Source organism: Lates calcarifer, linkage group LG12, assembly GCF_001640805.2.
Source record: "Lates calcarifer isolate ASB-BC8 linkage group LG12, TLL_Latcal_v3, whole genome shotgun sequence".
Lineage (NCBI taxonomy): Eukaryota > Metazoa > Chordata > Actinopteri > Centropomidae > Lates > Lates calcarifer.
The window spans coordinates 22,252,929-22,269,505 of NC_066844.1; the positions used below are offsets into that span (position 1 = coordinate 22,252,929).

General features: G+C 39.5%; 1 protein-coding gene across 1 annotated transcript in view; it reads right to left on the reverse strand.

Moving 5' to 3' along the window:
* Positions 1–1,204: 1,204 nt before the first annotated feature.
* The window catches only part of LOC108889838 (guanine nucleotide-binding protein G(i) subunit alpha-2), a 54,701-nt gene continuing 39,328 nt past the window's right edge, over positions 1,205–16,577 (reverse strand). Inside the window, exons 2-9 of the mRNA XM_018686496.2 lie at positions 16,535–16,577; positions 11,976–12,117; positions 8,472–8,632; positions 5,659–5,787; positions 3,462–3,591; positions 3,113–3,266; positions 2,239–2,453; positions 1,205–2,131 (exon numbers count right to left, since the gene is read on the reverse strand). Of these exons, the coding sequence (XP_018542012.1) occupies positions 2,263–2,453; positions 3,113–3,266; positions 3,462–3,591; positions 5,659–5,787; positions 8,472–8,632; positions 11,976–12,117; positions 16,535–16,577 (950 nt within the window). The 3' untranslated portion in view covers positions 1,205–2,131; positions 2,239–2,262. The remainder of the gene's footprint in view (positions 2,132–2,238; positions 2,454–3,112; positions 3,267–3,461; positions 3,592–5,658; positions 5,788–8,471; positions 8,633–11,975; positions 12,118–16,534) is intronic.

Here is a 16,577-nt window from a genome sequence, read left to right on the forward strand (position 1 = left end):
CATGTGGCAAAGATTGACAGGATGAGTCTTGGGGAGGGCTGGTGCATGGGGAGCCTTTCATTAATTAGTCCTGTTATCTGTGTGATATGGATTACACCATGAACAGCCTCTCAACTACTTTCTATGCTTTTGCATCAAACCTAAGATAGGTTGAAGCACAACACCTGACCTGGTAGAATGAGAAAATATCCCATTTCATTGTTTGTCCCTTGGCGTGTCCCCTGGGAAGCCTCTGGAAACACCTGCACTGACCTAAGACGCCAGTGAACGCAAGTTGTCCCTCAGTCATACTAACCAGTCTTTTATTCAACAAACTCCGCTGCAGCGACAGATGGCTGCAGGTACCGCAACAGATAGAAGTCAGCTGATTTGGGAAAATTTGTTACTTTTTGTTGCATTGTATGGTGTTGTGTCTTAGTTGCAGTGTTTAAATTAACTGAGCTGAGTGAGGCTGATTAAGTGTCCACTAGATGGTGCCCTGAGCTTGTTAAAAACATGTCTCAGAAGGAAGTTATGATTTAAGTTGACCTGTGTGTGCATTACCGGCATAAAACTGAATTATGAAAAGAGGCGTGTTTAGCATTTTCCGATGGCTACAGACCAGGTATGCCTGTGTTTCACTGGTCAACTGTATCACATTTCACATGAGCCAGGAATATAAGCTACTGAGTGGAGTGTGAACCCACAGTGAGTAGAAATGGTCACTTGTTTCTGTACTGTTTTAAATTGATGTTCTCTTTTCAGCTTAACTACCAGTGAGCAAAGATTGCTTTGATAGAAAAGCTTCAGCTGAGGAGAATTTGAGAGGAAGAGAATATTACACTGTACTCTATCAGTGTGTAAGAATAGCTACCAAACCATTTGCAATTGACATCCAAGAGTATTCAGTTTTTTTTATTGCAACCAAACACTACAGCAGTTTATTTGATATATTTCCTCCATGGTTGAGGATGTGATGATTGAAATAGTCTACTCCAGTAAAATCTCTATTCTCTCGCTCAATTGGTCTAAAACTGTAAGATTCCTATTAAGCACAGTAGTACAGCATCCATTGTATTTATGTTTGCAATCTAATCCTCCTGTGTAACAATAGTGCAGACAAACGTGTGAAGCTGTCTGTGTATCCCACCAACAAAAAACAAAACAGATGTGGCAATAAAACACAGAGGAAACAAAACAGAGAGGAAAAAACAATGTGCAGGAGTCAGGTGATCTCTACTTTTATTTAAATTAAATCATATAGGTCTTTTAAAGCATTTTAATATTTACCAAAAACACTAACCTTTTTTTTTCTGAATTAGATTTTCGTCTCTCATTAATAATCACTATATATTCAGAGGTGCTAGGCAGAAAAACGGAAGAAAAATATAGGCGCACAGTAGGTCAGACAGGACTGAAAAGCATATCTAGGAGTTGGTTGTAAACAGAAGTCAAGGCACGAACATACTGCAACAGACATGGTAATGGTACTATAAAAAGTGATAGAATGTTAGGTACACATATACTTTAAATATCAGTTAGATTTTCTTTTCTGCCTGCAAGTGAAGCAATTTTTTTTCCTTTTTTAAACTTTTTAAGATTTTTTTTTTATTTTGTAGGAATGTTAGATAATTTGTGCAGATTACAGAGCTAATATTTGCCATATTGAGTCATGCAGAACAATATGCGGTTTGGCTATGAATGATGAACTTATGTAAACATTATAAAAAAAGCACTTTCCTTTATCAATCATATTTTCTGTCCATGCCTGTGCTTCGTCTCTTAAAAAATAAGCTTCATGTGATTAAAAGTTTAATAATTTGCACATCAGAATCTCTAAAAGTAAAATGAATGCATTTATATAAAAAAGTTTTCCTTTGCCTACACTAGTAATTGAAAATAAAGAAGAAAAAAAAGAACAAAAAAATACAATAATAAATGTTGATTTTTTTGTGGTCATAGCCCAAAGAGTTAACAATACGAGCGACTGGATCAGCAATTGTTGAAATTCTGCAAGGCTCGTCAAGTTTTCAGTCTCTTAGGTGTCTTTATAAAAAGCAGATCAAAGCGGAAATCGTGGTTGGCCAGTGCAGTCATTCATGATGTGTGTATTTTCCCCCATCTTTATGGTCGTCAGAACTGTTCAAGTAATCTAATAAAAACAAAAATACACACACAAATCAGTCATTACATGCAGGCTCCATTTTGTGATTTGTTAAGAGAGTGAATCACTGCACTGAGTCATTTCTCTGAACGCACCTTGACTCTTTCTCAGATGTGTTTCTAGAAGAGGCCACAGTCCTTCAGGTTGTTCTTGATGATGACGTCGGTGACGGCATCAAACACAAACTGCACGTTCTTGGTGTCGGTGGCACAGGTGAAGTGGGTGTAGATTTCCTTGGTGTCCTTCTTCTTGTTCAGGTCCTCAAATTTGGTCTGGATGTAAGCCTGGGCCTCCTCATACTTGTTAGGGCCTGAGGGAAAAAAATGGGATTTTAAAGAGCTCAGTGAGTCTGAGGTACAAGTGGAAAAAAAATCTGCTGACGGGGTGAGGCAGTTGCAGTTGATCCGTAAAGACTTGTTTCACAAGTTCACAGGATCAAGTGTCATTTTCTTCATAATGCTGGATTCAGTCTGTGTGTTTTTGCCTAGACCCGGTTTGTGCCTCTCATATTTTACCACTACATTTGAGCCATGGAGATAGGCATCATTTTATCTGACCTACCCAGAAATGTTTGAAAACCATCATTTAACATCACTTGAAAGTAGTTCCAAAATCCTCAAAGACTATCCAGATGAAAAAAATATTCTGTTTGTTGCAGGATAAAAAAAGATTTTACACCTGTTTAATCAGGTTGCGACTCTGCTGTTGATTGACCTTCTGGACTTTTCAAACATCACAGGGTAATTATTTTTCAGAGTGACACGAGCTTAGCTCTCTGACTTATATATAATGCTGCTACATAAGAGAAACAAACTGGGACAACACCTTGCCTTGTTTTATGATTTTGTTTTTGGAACAAGGAAGTACAACTTGACAGGAAGCAAATCAAAGTATCACAGGCTATTAGGAGAATATTTTAAGGTTTAATTTGAAGTGGGCCGGGTGGTTATCAACATGTTTATACTGTACCAGTGTACTCAGGGAAGCAGATGGTCAGAGGGCTGTGGGCGATCTTCTCCTCAAACAGATCCTTCTTGTTGAGGAACAGGATGATGGACGTGTCCGTGAACCACTTGTTGTTGCAGATGGAGTCAAACAGCTTCATGCTCTCATGCATCCGGTTCTGGGTGGGACGGGCACAAATGTGGAGATAAAGAGATTACTAGAGAGTACAACTAGGGCACATAAAGGAAATGAGTTCACTGAAACCTCGACCTCGCTCCCCCATTTCTGAATTACCCGGGGAATGGGCTTTGGTGTGAAATGAGTGTGAAGCTGTTGTGTTTTTTAAATCGAAGGAGCAGAAAACTTAACTCACCATTTCCTCGTCCTCAGCCAGGACCAGGTCGTAAGCGCTCATGGCTACGCAGAAGATGATGGCGGTGACTCCCTCAAAGCAGTGGATCCACTTCTTCCTCTCTGACCGCTGGCCTCCAACATCAAACATCCTGCACAGACACACACAGAGTAAACATGCTGTTTTTATGAGAGAGCGGATGGGACGTGCAAACACTTTTTCAATGTGACAGACATGCCAAGTCTGCTTCAAGGTCTCCGTCTGGAAACGTATGCTCTCTCACACGCTCTCTTTCTCTTTCTTTCGTGTGAGTACATCTCTGCCTCTCTGCCTTGTCATTTTCCTGGCATTTGTTGGCATTTTAGTACAGTGCAGTTGCTGTCGTAAAAGGCAGCCTTAAGACAGGTTGAGGCATGGCAGCGGCAGGTTTTTTCACTCAGATCCTATATGACTTATTCATGAAGATGGAGGGTACCTAGATGGATGAGAGGATGCTCGCCGGGTCAGAGCCAGACTGAGCATTTTCTCCATCTAATACTGAGAAGTAGCTCTTCGGCTGGCAGATAAAGGTAGCGTGTAACCATTTGTAGCATCTCAGAGCGACACGTTTTTCATGACACTTGATTCTTCCTGCCAAGCAGTTTTCACTCTGAAGGATTGGGTTCATTAGAGATGGACCTTGATTCTTACGGACAAGCCAGCTTTAGGCTGAGTAAGCAGAGCTCATTATAACAGTGACACACTTTAGTCTGTTTACCTCAACAGTGCACTCATCTTCAGCACTGCTTACATAAGCTAAATATATCACAGCAGCACAGCGCTGGAGAGACTGCTGTAGGTAAACATATGCTGGTTGGATTTGGTTTATGTCTTCTGTACTTCTGGTCCACAAAGACATAAAATACATTGAGACATAAATATGAGACTTAAATACTACACACAGACACACAGCAGGCACAGAAGCAGGAGCACATGCACCTTTTCATTTCAACTGCCAGTCAGAGTGAAGTCTGACTGAAAGCATTTTTCGATATATAGCTTTGATATTTTATAATTTCCTCTGTTGTTTCCAAAACCTTAATGGTGACTAATGTCTCAATGTGTGTGCCTCTGTGTGTGTACGTGTGTGTAGTTGGTGGGGTGACTACAATCTTCAGATTTTATTTTAAGAATGAAGAACATACCATTATGAGTAGCCATAAACACCATGACAGAACATTTACAGTGTAAAAACAAGACAACTTCTGAGAAACAGGGCTGAAAACTCCCATTCAAAGTAACAAACTACATTGTACATTTTTTCCATTACTGAGGTGTGTAATCCTTCTGTGACAACTATTCACTAAAATCCCACGTATATACACACTGTTTGTGTGGGATAACAAAAAAGATAATCTTATCTATTTTATCTTTTTGTGTTTTCACTCATATGGTTTCTCAACTGTGACACTAATGGGTAAGATGAGTTGTTTAGGGGTAAAGACAGCATAAGCTCAGTTGCTGAGAATGAGACAGAACAACAACAACTCCACAAATCAGAAAACAAATGATTTCCTTTCTGTGAATTTTATTGTCTTTACAGAAAGGGGAAATTGTGCACTGGCAAACAGGTGGAACAACTTAAGTAAAAACATAAATGACTCATACACGCACATGCACTGATTAATGTCCCCCAGTTGGCAAAATGCTCAAATAATGGTCATTACTGTCAAAACACAGCTAAACATTGTGCATCAGCAGCTTATTCTTTCACTAGAAGTACATTTTTAAAAATCATTTTTCAAGTTTAAAGCCTGAGAGAGATTATCTTCAAAAAATATACTTCAGGTGGTGAGTGTAAACCTAATCAAATAATTGCTGTCGCCTGCTGAGCTGAGCTTGACCTCATCCTCATCCTCATCCTCTCTCATCACTTTAGTTTCCTCACGATATGAAATTGCATCATTGCTTCTTTTTATTTCATATAAGTATATTAGCAGGGGCGGCTCCCGATGCAGTAAAGGTGGCCCATCTTGGCTATTATATACAGAACTTGGTCAGCTCAAGGGATGTTTGGACCACCCAGTGAGTAAATTAGTCAGTTATGGAGTTTAGCAGCTGAAATGAAATGGTGAGCTGCACAATGTCAGCTGAAGTGGTGATTGTGCCTTTAATAATCTGAACAATATTTCACAAAATGAGCTTGAGTAGTTGAAAAAAATGTAAAAGTAGGTCTTACTTGAAGTGCAGGTCCTTGAAGGTGAAATGTGTTTCCACAATGCCAGTGGTCTTGACTCGGGTCCGCAGCACGTCTTGTTGTGTGGGGATGTAATCTGGCTTGGCTATCCTCTCCAAGTCATTTAGGTAACTGATGGGAAGGCACAAACATATTACATAAATATGAAATTCAGGCTGTTATCCTCTAGTCTCACTGAAGGGAAACCATCTGAAGCTTGTTATTATTAAGGTGAGGTGCGAGGGAAGGTTGTTTCAGGTTCAACGTCTCATCTATTCCTTCACACAGACATGAGAAAAACAGAAGAGCCTCATGATGGCCCTCAAACAGCACTGGCAGCACAGTGTCGTCTCAACACAGTCAGGGTGAAATTTATAATCATGTTAGATGGGGAGTCACTGTGCTGTCACACAACACAAGACTACATCTTTACCTCTACTGTCCCCATGACAGTTCACATAGCCTCAAATAATTTCTTAATGTAATGCAAGTTATTTTCAGTGCATTTGTGTGTAAAATCCAAAAACATTTACTGACACTTTTTATCTTCTGCCAGCTGAAGCAAGTAAAGCACGGCAAGGGACAGTTCTGTTAGTTGTACTGTTTAAATCTTATTAGTGATCCTTGTCACACAAATGATGTTGAATGTCATGTAAACACTGGTCTGTGCTGAGCTGTTGATACACTTACATAAAAAAAGACACTGACCTTTGTTTAAATCACCTGCACACAATTTAGCTACAAAGTATTACTGTAGATTGCCTTTTCCCCCTGTTTTCTCTTAGTTATAAAGGCTAGCTTTGATACTTTCTGTTTCATTCAGTTAAATTTGTGGAAATTCTGCTTAGTTTGACAATATTGAGTCCATATTTTGTACTGTTTTGAATCTATATAAAAGATTAGAAGATTTGGTGAGTGTGTGTGTGTGTTTGTGTGTCTGTTTTGTGTGCATGCAAACATGGCCAAATAAAGCAATTTGATGTTTCATGCTAGCATACCTAAACCCTGATAAAAGCACTAAATCAATAATCTAAACCACAATCAATTTTTTACACATATAATATTACCATTGGAGACACAAAAGGTTAGAGGGCCACTGTATTCTCTGTTTCTCTTTCAACATAATACTCAGCTGCATAAAAAGACTGTGTTGTATAACAAAGTGTTGGTGCTGGATGTAATCCCATACAAGCCACAGCCCGAGTGTAGATATTAGAGCCTTCGCACCACTACTTCATGCCACGTGTCTGACAGTTTAATCATAATCCTGCTCCCCACAGAGAGAGTTTTAGGCTGCTTTTGTAGTCCACTCATCAGATACTATAACACCGCTTGATTTGGCCATTGGGTTTATAACCCTAGAAGATTAATTGAATTTGGTCAGCTTACACTCTAACAAGAAAAGGTACTCCAATGCACTGTGACAGAGACTTGTCAATGGCAAAACAATGATCTTTTTACGGTTCTACAAGAGACGTTAAAACCACATCATGTTTATTTTAGTCCACTGAAGTAACAGCGGACCTGTGCTGCCAAAAGCCGGCAAATGTTGTTGCACACAGAACTATTATAGCACAAGGAGAGATCATTTCATTTTGATACACGCAGGCATGGAAAAGGCTAGGCTTGTTTCCTCAAATAATAACTGCCATTATTTTCAGAGTGTACAGTACGTGTCCCTCCCTATCAAACCTAGAGAGTTAGAGAAGAGAAAGATTTCTGTTAATGTGAGCTGGGCCTTCTATCTCTCTTTATCTTTCCCTTCCCTTCTCTGGCTCTCAGCTTGTGCTCAGACATGGATTATGGTCTAGTGCCAGACTCATTTAGTCCTCTCTTATAACAACCGACTCGCTCAGGGCTCTGCAAAGCCATGATGAAACATTGTACGTTGTCCACTCTCTCCGAGCTGCTGAAATGTGAGGTCGTGTTAGCAGTACGCTTCCAGGTCCGCTCGACTTTAACGAGAGCAGCGAAGCAGAGATGTCGAAGTTATGATTATACTGGCCAACGCAAACAGAGAACAATATCACTCCCCCTGGAAGTTAAATACTGCCTTGACTGCAAAGCAATCATTTGTGAAACACTTAACACTCACCCTGTGAGTTTGCAGCACAATCTGGAGGTGTTGTAGTACTGTCAAAAGCCTTGTGTATTAATCAGAAATTTGTGCGGTTAATTTCTGCCGCGGCTTGCAGGCAGCCGGTGGCGAACGAGGTCGAGGTTCTGTTTTCTCTGGATTTCGATTTCAGAGCAGCAGAGCATCCCTCGGGGTCAGAGTGATAACCACCTCTCACCCCTTACCAGCAGCCTCTCACAATTACCTCATGCTGTCCCTGTCATTACACTGGTACATTAGAACAATACGGCCAACAAATGGTGCACTCAGAGATGAGGGTCATTGAGGTAATTAAGACCTGTGGGGAGAGGCTGAGGTTGGCTGTTTTGGTGCAGATCTGCAACCCGACAGGTCTTGAGAGTAAAAACCCCTGGTGAAACAAAACAAATTTCCTCCCTATTAATAACTGTAAGCTGCTCTCTGTGGAAGTCTTCTCAATGGTTAATGCCATGATGGAAAGAAATGTAGTATGTCGACATATCATCACCTGTTCCTCTCAGGACCACATCCTGTGTGAACGTACAGTACTTCAGATTCAGCCCCATATATGATACGTATTTGTAAGTTTAAATTACTTTATTGGAGACACCAAAAGTCCAGTCACCATGTTTTCATAGCACAGCTACGTGTAGTTTTATGTTGAGACACAATAATCCAACTACATGATTTTGATGTTATTTTATGTTATTAAAGCACTCACTATGCTGCAGAGTCATTGAGCTGATACTCTCGGGCCCGTGTGAAGCAGCTCTGGACGCCGTTATCGGCCCACAGTCGTTGGATGACGTTGGCCAGGTCCTCTGGCAGGATGCCCTGCTCCTCTGCTGCTGCTGACAGGGCAAACAGTTGGCGGGCATCATCCTGATAAGTAAAGACACAAGTACACTGTTAGACAACATAGTTCTCTTTACTAGACAAAGCCGATCCTGCAGGGATTTATTCAGAACTTTATTTCCAAATGGCCATTATTCTACTTGCTTCTTCCAAATACCCAGTACTGGGAATACTGAGAGTTCAGAATTGAAGCAAAAGGACTGAAAAATATACACAGAACAGAGATTCACTGGGCATTAACTTGTCTAGCCAACATAATTTACATTTGTATGGTGAGTGGTTGTTAGCATACTGCCTTGCCAACATATCATAGCTTACTGTTGTTGCAGGTATCCAGTGTGTGCTTGTGGTAATTTGTACTTTTAAAAAAACACAATCTTGACCTGTTCTACTTAGGAACTACAGATAAGAACTACCACAACTGGAAATGTGTTGGTTTGGCGATGGAAAGAAAAACAGCATTTTTCTTTCCGTGTTTGAAGTTCCAGCAGGCCTATGCACCATGCTCATAAAAGTCTGATTTGACATGTTTTATGGCTGACTGTAAGGACATATGCTCTCTTGACAAATAGGACTACACAAGAGAGAAGCAAAGAATCACAGACGTAAACCAACGAGTGAGAAATAATGACCAGAAATTATGTATCCATCCATTGGCATAATTGGACCAATGATGGCTCATTCAGCTGGCCCAAGTTTATATCTCATTGGCCCTGGGCTATCACGCAATCAACTACCATTAAACTGTACTGTAATGAATCCATCTCTTGAGGTGCAGTGTCCTGGAAAAAACAGTCACATTAAATGGCAGGCAGTGAATTAAGCAGCAAACACTAAATGGCAAAAAACACTGGGGACAAATATGGACACTGTCCACTTAGACTAACATCCTAAGCATTTATTTGCCGTTATTACCCAGAGCCACATGTAATGAGTCATCAGGGAGGTGTCTATGGAAACTTCACAGTTAAACTTAGCCTTGCTTCTTTCGTCTATTCTCTCTGTTGTTCAATGTCTTGCTTGAGAACAGTTTAAGTTTACAGATGGCTGTTGATGGACCAAACCAGGGACACCTGAGTCATGAGAAAGTTTCTTTAACCACAAGGACTGTCCTCTTATTCTATTCATTCATTCATGTCGTACATGTTGTGTAAATACCTGCACATAAACACAACCTAACCCAAACAAAGCTAGAATTACAGCATGAAGAGGACATCTTATACAACTAATGTCACCCGCATTGCACAACTCTGAGCCTTTATATTTGACTTTTGGTGTTAGTTATTGAGAGCAGAGTTCCACGTATTAGTTAACCATTGTTCGACACATCTTAGCTGTAGGTCACAGTAGGAGTCCTTTATAGAGTACCACGTGGTAGTAATGGAAATCCTGTGATATAACACAAACAGTTTTAAATGACATCAAGAGAGCATAATGTAAAATATGTGGCAGTCTGTTATCTGCTCTCACCTTGACCTACCCAAAGAACAGGCTTATACCTGAGGGGCATATTAATGCCTTTTTAACTGTAACATTACATCCACATTGTCTGGAAGTTGCTGTATGGGCACCTCTGAAGCTTTAGTAAAGTAAGAGAAAGTAAGAGAAATACATAATAACCTGCACATTTTGATGCAGTCAAAGAAGGTGTAGAAATGTGAAGGAACAATTCAATTAAAACACGCAAATATCAGAGGATAGGCTTCTGACATCAGTTGATAATGAGTCAGAAGAAATTTGAGTTTGACACATTTAAACCACTGCAACGCCACAGCAGAGATATGCAATATACCAAGTACTATTTAGTGACCAGTGGTTTACATTCATCATCACAATGAAGGCAGCTTGCTCCTTATGTACAAATAAAGAAATCAGAAAAAACTGCTCAGTCACACACTGACTCAGATAAATTGCTAAATGTTGACTGCTTCCTTTCTGACTGTGAGACAAATATTGTCTTTTTAGTTGAATCCTGTGAAAATGTTCCAGGATACTCAAAGCTATCTGTGGGCTGCCGCAGTAGGGGAACGTGTAACGCAAATAAACTAATTCGTGAAACATTGCTATCTGTCCAGCAAAAGCTGTCATGCAGAGCTAGCTACCTCAGCAGAGCCAATTTTGACATACACCAGGCAGTCAAAAAGCTCTTTCCACATAAAACCATGTTTATCCAACTCCTGTGGAATGAAGGTCACCCAGGAGAGTGAAATTTGGAAAGACCAAAAGTATCAAATACGTACAGAAACTGCAAGCTTGGGAATATTAGGGTTATGAAAAATCTGAATGTTTTAGTAACATGCTACTAGACATAGTAATTTTATCATATCACTACACGAGAGACTGCTGTTTTATTACTTATTCCAATTCAGCAAAATTGAGTGTGTGAGGATCGGGGAGGTCAGATTTCCCAATGGCAAGAGAAACATACAAGATGAATAGAAATATGTGGCATTACCTTGAGTTGTTGGACTGTGTAAAAGGCATACCAACACAGCTGTCTACTTTTCTCTGCATTTTATGAAGTTATTTCTCTGATAAGTAAGGATGCTTACATAGAAATTATCTTTCAGATGATCTGTGAGAATGGAATATATGAATCACATCTGTGACATGACGGGTCTGTGAACAAAAGGAGTGTCATTTTCTTTTCTTATGAGTATTGCTTGAATTTTGCTTCTGTGATCTCATTATCTCCCTGGGTGGTGCCCTGTTGAAAGGCACACACACACACACACACACACACACACACACACACACACACACACACACACACACACACACACACACACACACACACAGTGGGACTGAAAATACACAGCACTACAGGAGTCCATCTTAAGCATCTGCTACCCAGAGTCGATTTCCAAGTAGAAACGGTCACACTGCACCTGAGAGAAATTCTTGAGCTGCACAAGGTCTGCTGCCTCACATCATCAAGGCTAGATATGGGTGGTGAGGATGGAGGCAGAGAGGAGGCTCAGTGGTGATTAACAGAGATGATATCACTGAACTGAACAGCTATATTACACTAACTTTTATTAGGTTTCCTGAAGGTTTGTCACTACCTTTAATAGCTTTTTACTCTTAAATGACGGGTGAGTTTCGAAACTGCTTAAGGACAATATGGCTCTTCAAACTACATCTATATATAAAAAGTATCTGCAATATATGTGTATTAGGCTAATATACTGTTCATATTTCCATCTGCAGAGTATTGTAAAACATAGAAACAGGCATATTTAGCATGGCTTGAGATGCTCTTGCTCTCTAGCAGGCTTGCAGTACCTGATGGAAATAGACACACAATCTTCCTAAAACATATTTTGAACAGTTTTGGATTTCAGTGTAAACTTTATTGTCAAAGACCTACCGCTCTAGAAGCTTCCTCATAATCAATCTTGAGGTTGGCCATGGCTTTGATGATGGCCATAATGGACTGGATTGTGTTGCTGTAGACAACTGCTCTGTACTGCTTACACTCATCTTCTGAGTATCCATCCTCGTGAATAATCCTGAAAACAGAACAGAGGGAGAGAGGGTTAGAAAAAAAATTGGATAATTTAAGATGAAATCTCAACTTGACAATAAAACATGATACTGAGGTTATCACTACACAGAGCCACTGAAAAATGCTGTTCGGTCACCTCTGACAGTGAACCTACAGCTAATGTTTCCTGGTTATTGTTTGACAGCAGTTGCTAATGTAACAAAAACTTTATCTTGTCACATAATGTTTCTGTTTGTGAAAACTGTAACAACAACAACTTTATTTGTTACATTAATCCCAATCCACGCTGCAGAACATTGTTTTACATTAATATTTCATTAGATTTATAAAGAAGCATCTAGTGTTGCGTGTCTGTGATCACAAAGCGGAACACTGCTAGGTTGAGGTGCTCGGAAAATTCAGGCGTTTTTGTATCTCTCAGCTAGAGGACACTAAAACAAATATTTACTTGCTTTTGGAGCTGAGCAGAGAGAGACGGAAAGAAAGAGGCATGTGGTTGGAAAACCATGGGGCTGAGACAGAAACTGCTGGGCTGGAAACCAAACAGAACCACCTCCCCTGGCCTGTCACAGCCCAGAGACCAGAGTCACACAGCCAGGATGCTCATTGGTTGTGTGACATGCTGAATGGGACCTCATTAAAATGCAAGTGAGCCCACTGTGAAACACTGTGAGGCACAGCCAAAAGGACCAAAAGCTCACATTGTTACCCCCTCATACAAACAATACATCAAATAATTTCATAGAATTGCTTTTGGTTGACTTGATTGTGACTTTCAGCAAACTTTGTTTCAGAAAGTGCTACACAGATTTGATCTAGACCTAAAATTATGTGTGGAAAAGGAACAGCTGGACATAAAGTCCCACCTAGCTCTTTGAATTTTAGAACTTGTGCGTTCCACACCATCTGCATCAAAATACGGTTTAAAACCAATCATGATGATATTTGGAGAATACCTAAATAGTGGGAATCTAATGCTATTTAAAAAGAAGAACCATATAACACCTGTAAATCAGAGGAAAACAGTATGACCAGAACGGCTGACACAATACAATGCTAGATAAAATTTTGTAGTCAAAAGTAGTACTGTTTTGCATACAAAAAAAGTGTTGTTGAATATAGTGATCAGAGTAGAGAGTAGAGTACTGTAGGCAGTATCTACACCTAAAACAAATTTTTAACAAAAAATCTTTTTTGGCCTAATGTTCTATTGAATCTTTCATTTTGAGGTATTCTGTGAACTGAATTGAAAACTTAACTAAAATGTGACTGTAATATTATATGGACTTTGTGAGCTGCTTCCATCTCATTTAAATATTTCATTACTGCTGTGTTAAAAATAACTTGCAAGTCTAGTGTCAACTGAGGGAAATTTTCAATACAGATCCAAAACTGGATTAAATTGAAATCCAATCATTAATGCTGTCATATCCTGTCACGGTCACAGGATGGCATACACCATCCCTTTTCGTCACAACATACTGTTTTAGTCTAGTGTTAAGCAGAGGGAATTTTTCTTTAGAGCTTCAAAACTAGACTGATTTCCTGTAACTCTCATGCATTTTGCAGCATAATTATATCCTTTTGTCAGAATTATGAATTGGAAAACCCCTCACACACACCATCTCAGAAATCTATTATTTGTCCATCCTTTGAGTCTAGTTTGGGACTGAGGGATTACATTTGAGATCCCATATAGTACATAGAAGAAATACAATAATTCATTCAGAGGAATAATTAGGCAATATGGGGACAGCTGTGTTGCATGAGTGTGTGTGTGTGGGAGGAGTGAATTTGTGAGTACTTATGGTAATTACATATTAACAGCAAAAGCATCAAACATACGGGTATTCACTGATGTGCACATGTGAGTGTATTTTAGAGAACAGCATCTGAGTGGTTTGTGAAATTGATTCAGTCAGTGCAGCAACACTAAATGATCTTAATGAGGATCATATTCATTCATCCATTCATGCTGTGGAAAATGCACATTTAGCACTATCTTCTTAACTCTTGCTTTAAGGACAAGTAGGGAGGGTTTCAGACAAACTGGCAGGAGTGAAATTACACAGCCAGGAAACCAGCAGTTTCATTTATGCTTCAGTGCACAGTAATCAGAGCCCAGCCTGTACAGAAGACAACGAACACAAGTGTTTGTGCTCCTCTTTGTTTCGTATCTTCTACCATAGCTTTTGTGAGTGTTTGTAAACCGGTTCCCTTCAGTATACTGCAGCCTCATCAGCTGTCACTGACGATCTCATCTTATACACAATCAGCTATTTATTCAACTGACAAATTGCAACACTGCCAAAATGAATGATTTTGTAACATCCTTCCAAATGAAGGTTTTAAGTAGCTCATTTTATTTTCAAGTTGTGAGGCTATTACAGGACTACTACAAGAAACAACTTGAAAAAGACCCTGCAGGTGGAAGAAGGAACAATCAGCAAACCAAGACAAGCAGTTTAGATGACATGAGTCACGGCCTCTCGAAACTCTGAAATGTTGTGCACTTCCATTGCTACTTCTTCTCAGTACCGTAAATGTGAAGTACAATGAACCACAATTCAGCAAATGCATGCCCAGTTTCTTTTTCAGAACCCAGTCTTGGGTTTGACAACAACCCATACGGTGCAAGAAGAGTTCATGCTTTGAGCACTGTCAAGGATCTTTTGTACAGCCTAACTAAAATGATGTAGGTCCATTAGCAAATGCTTACTAAGCTTTGTCAGATTACATACAGTGCAGCAGTAATGGCCAGCTTTCTTTGCTAGGGCTAATTCTTAATTGCATGCGTGCAAAAACAGATCTAGAAGCATTTTCACTGACTTGGCTGTATCCAACAGGTACCAAGATGGACCCTGTATGTGCACTGCAGAGGTTAAAGGATATCTGTATTCTGCACAGTGACTGGTCTGCCCAACTGATTAAATTAATCACTTAACAATTGTTTCTTTCCTCCATCAGGCTGGTGATAAATGTGCAAGGTGCATTGCCTTCTAATGGCCTATTTCCTGCCTGTTGGTTGTGAGCCAAGGAATCCCAAACTCTATACATTACACACTGTATCGGCGAGCTGGAAGATTGTAGTTATCAGACAGGGACCAATCCTGTGTACAATATAAGCTGCAATGCAGAGGAAGATATAGCTCACCTGTGTGTGTGTGTGTGTGTGTGTGTGTGTGTGTGTGTGTGTGTGTGTGTGTCCCTCTGACAGAGCAAAAAAGGATGTTTCGAAATAGAAACTACAATGGCCACATTTAGAAGAAATACCTGCTTTAACTGCCGGAATTTTAATAAAAAAAGAATTGCACTTTGAAAATGAAATTACTTGCATCTTCTATAGATGACGTGTGAAAAAGTGAATTTTCACAGAGTTTCCGGCTGATCTAACTGAACTGATATAGAGCTGAGATAAACCCTCACACTTATGGACTACTGCGTTCTGCTTCCTTCCTGTCTGGGCTCACTCTGCATGTTCATTGAAAGAACAACAAAAATATCAAACAGTCCACTTAAAACCTAATATGCTGATTATTGAAAACTTTACACGTAACAAGAGTACCAATGTGCCTGCACATAACAGTTTTGCTTTTTTTAACAAACTAGATTTCTGACATGGGTTTAATCTTGTCTGTCACAGCAAAACTATAAATCTTATCTCAGGTAGGCTAGATGTTGATTTATCTGGAATCGAATGAATGAAATCCTGTACTAGGATCCCATAATAATCAATCTCATCTAAAGTTAGTTCAAGTTTTAACTAATTAAAATAAAATAAATCGGCTGAAGCCATGCCTTTTCTGTTTGTTCCATGTATTAATTTGAGGATGGTTACAGTCTCCTCATTGCTCCACACAAAATTTGATGTTTTTGTCTGCTGCAAATTTTAATCTCCTCAGTGAAGCCGAAGCTTTAGTGAAAGTATAAGTTGGTGATTCATTCATTTATTCATTCATTCATGTCACTAAGCCTATCTTCATTGCATTTTGTCACATTTTGTGTTTATTGGTGGACCAAATTTTCCACCTCAGACTTTTTTGTGATATTTTGACTTTCAAACTTCTGGTGTTTCTACCTCTTTTCCACCATAATGGCTGAAAAACAGGTGGATTTTTTATGAAATACTATCATTTTTTGGGAGCATGGAAGCCAGTGAGAACATAGTATTATATTTTGCATCTGCACATAGAGGACCAGAGCTAATATTGTGACACCTGTGCTACAGATTTGATTTAATATCCTAAAAATATTGTGCGGCTTTAATTCTATTTATGTTTATGCAGTACATACTGGTCCTCAAATAAATGTTGAAAACCCCCTATGTTTATTTATTCCATCCATCTACCAGTGCTGTTAAAAAATATATTATTTTGTCATACATGTTGGGAGGAAAAGCAAAACAATTAGCAGTCACTCACTTCATCTGCTTCACAATGGTGCTCTTCCCTGACTCTCCAGCAC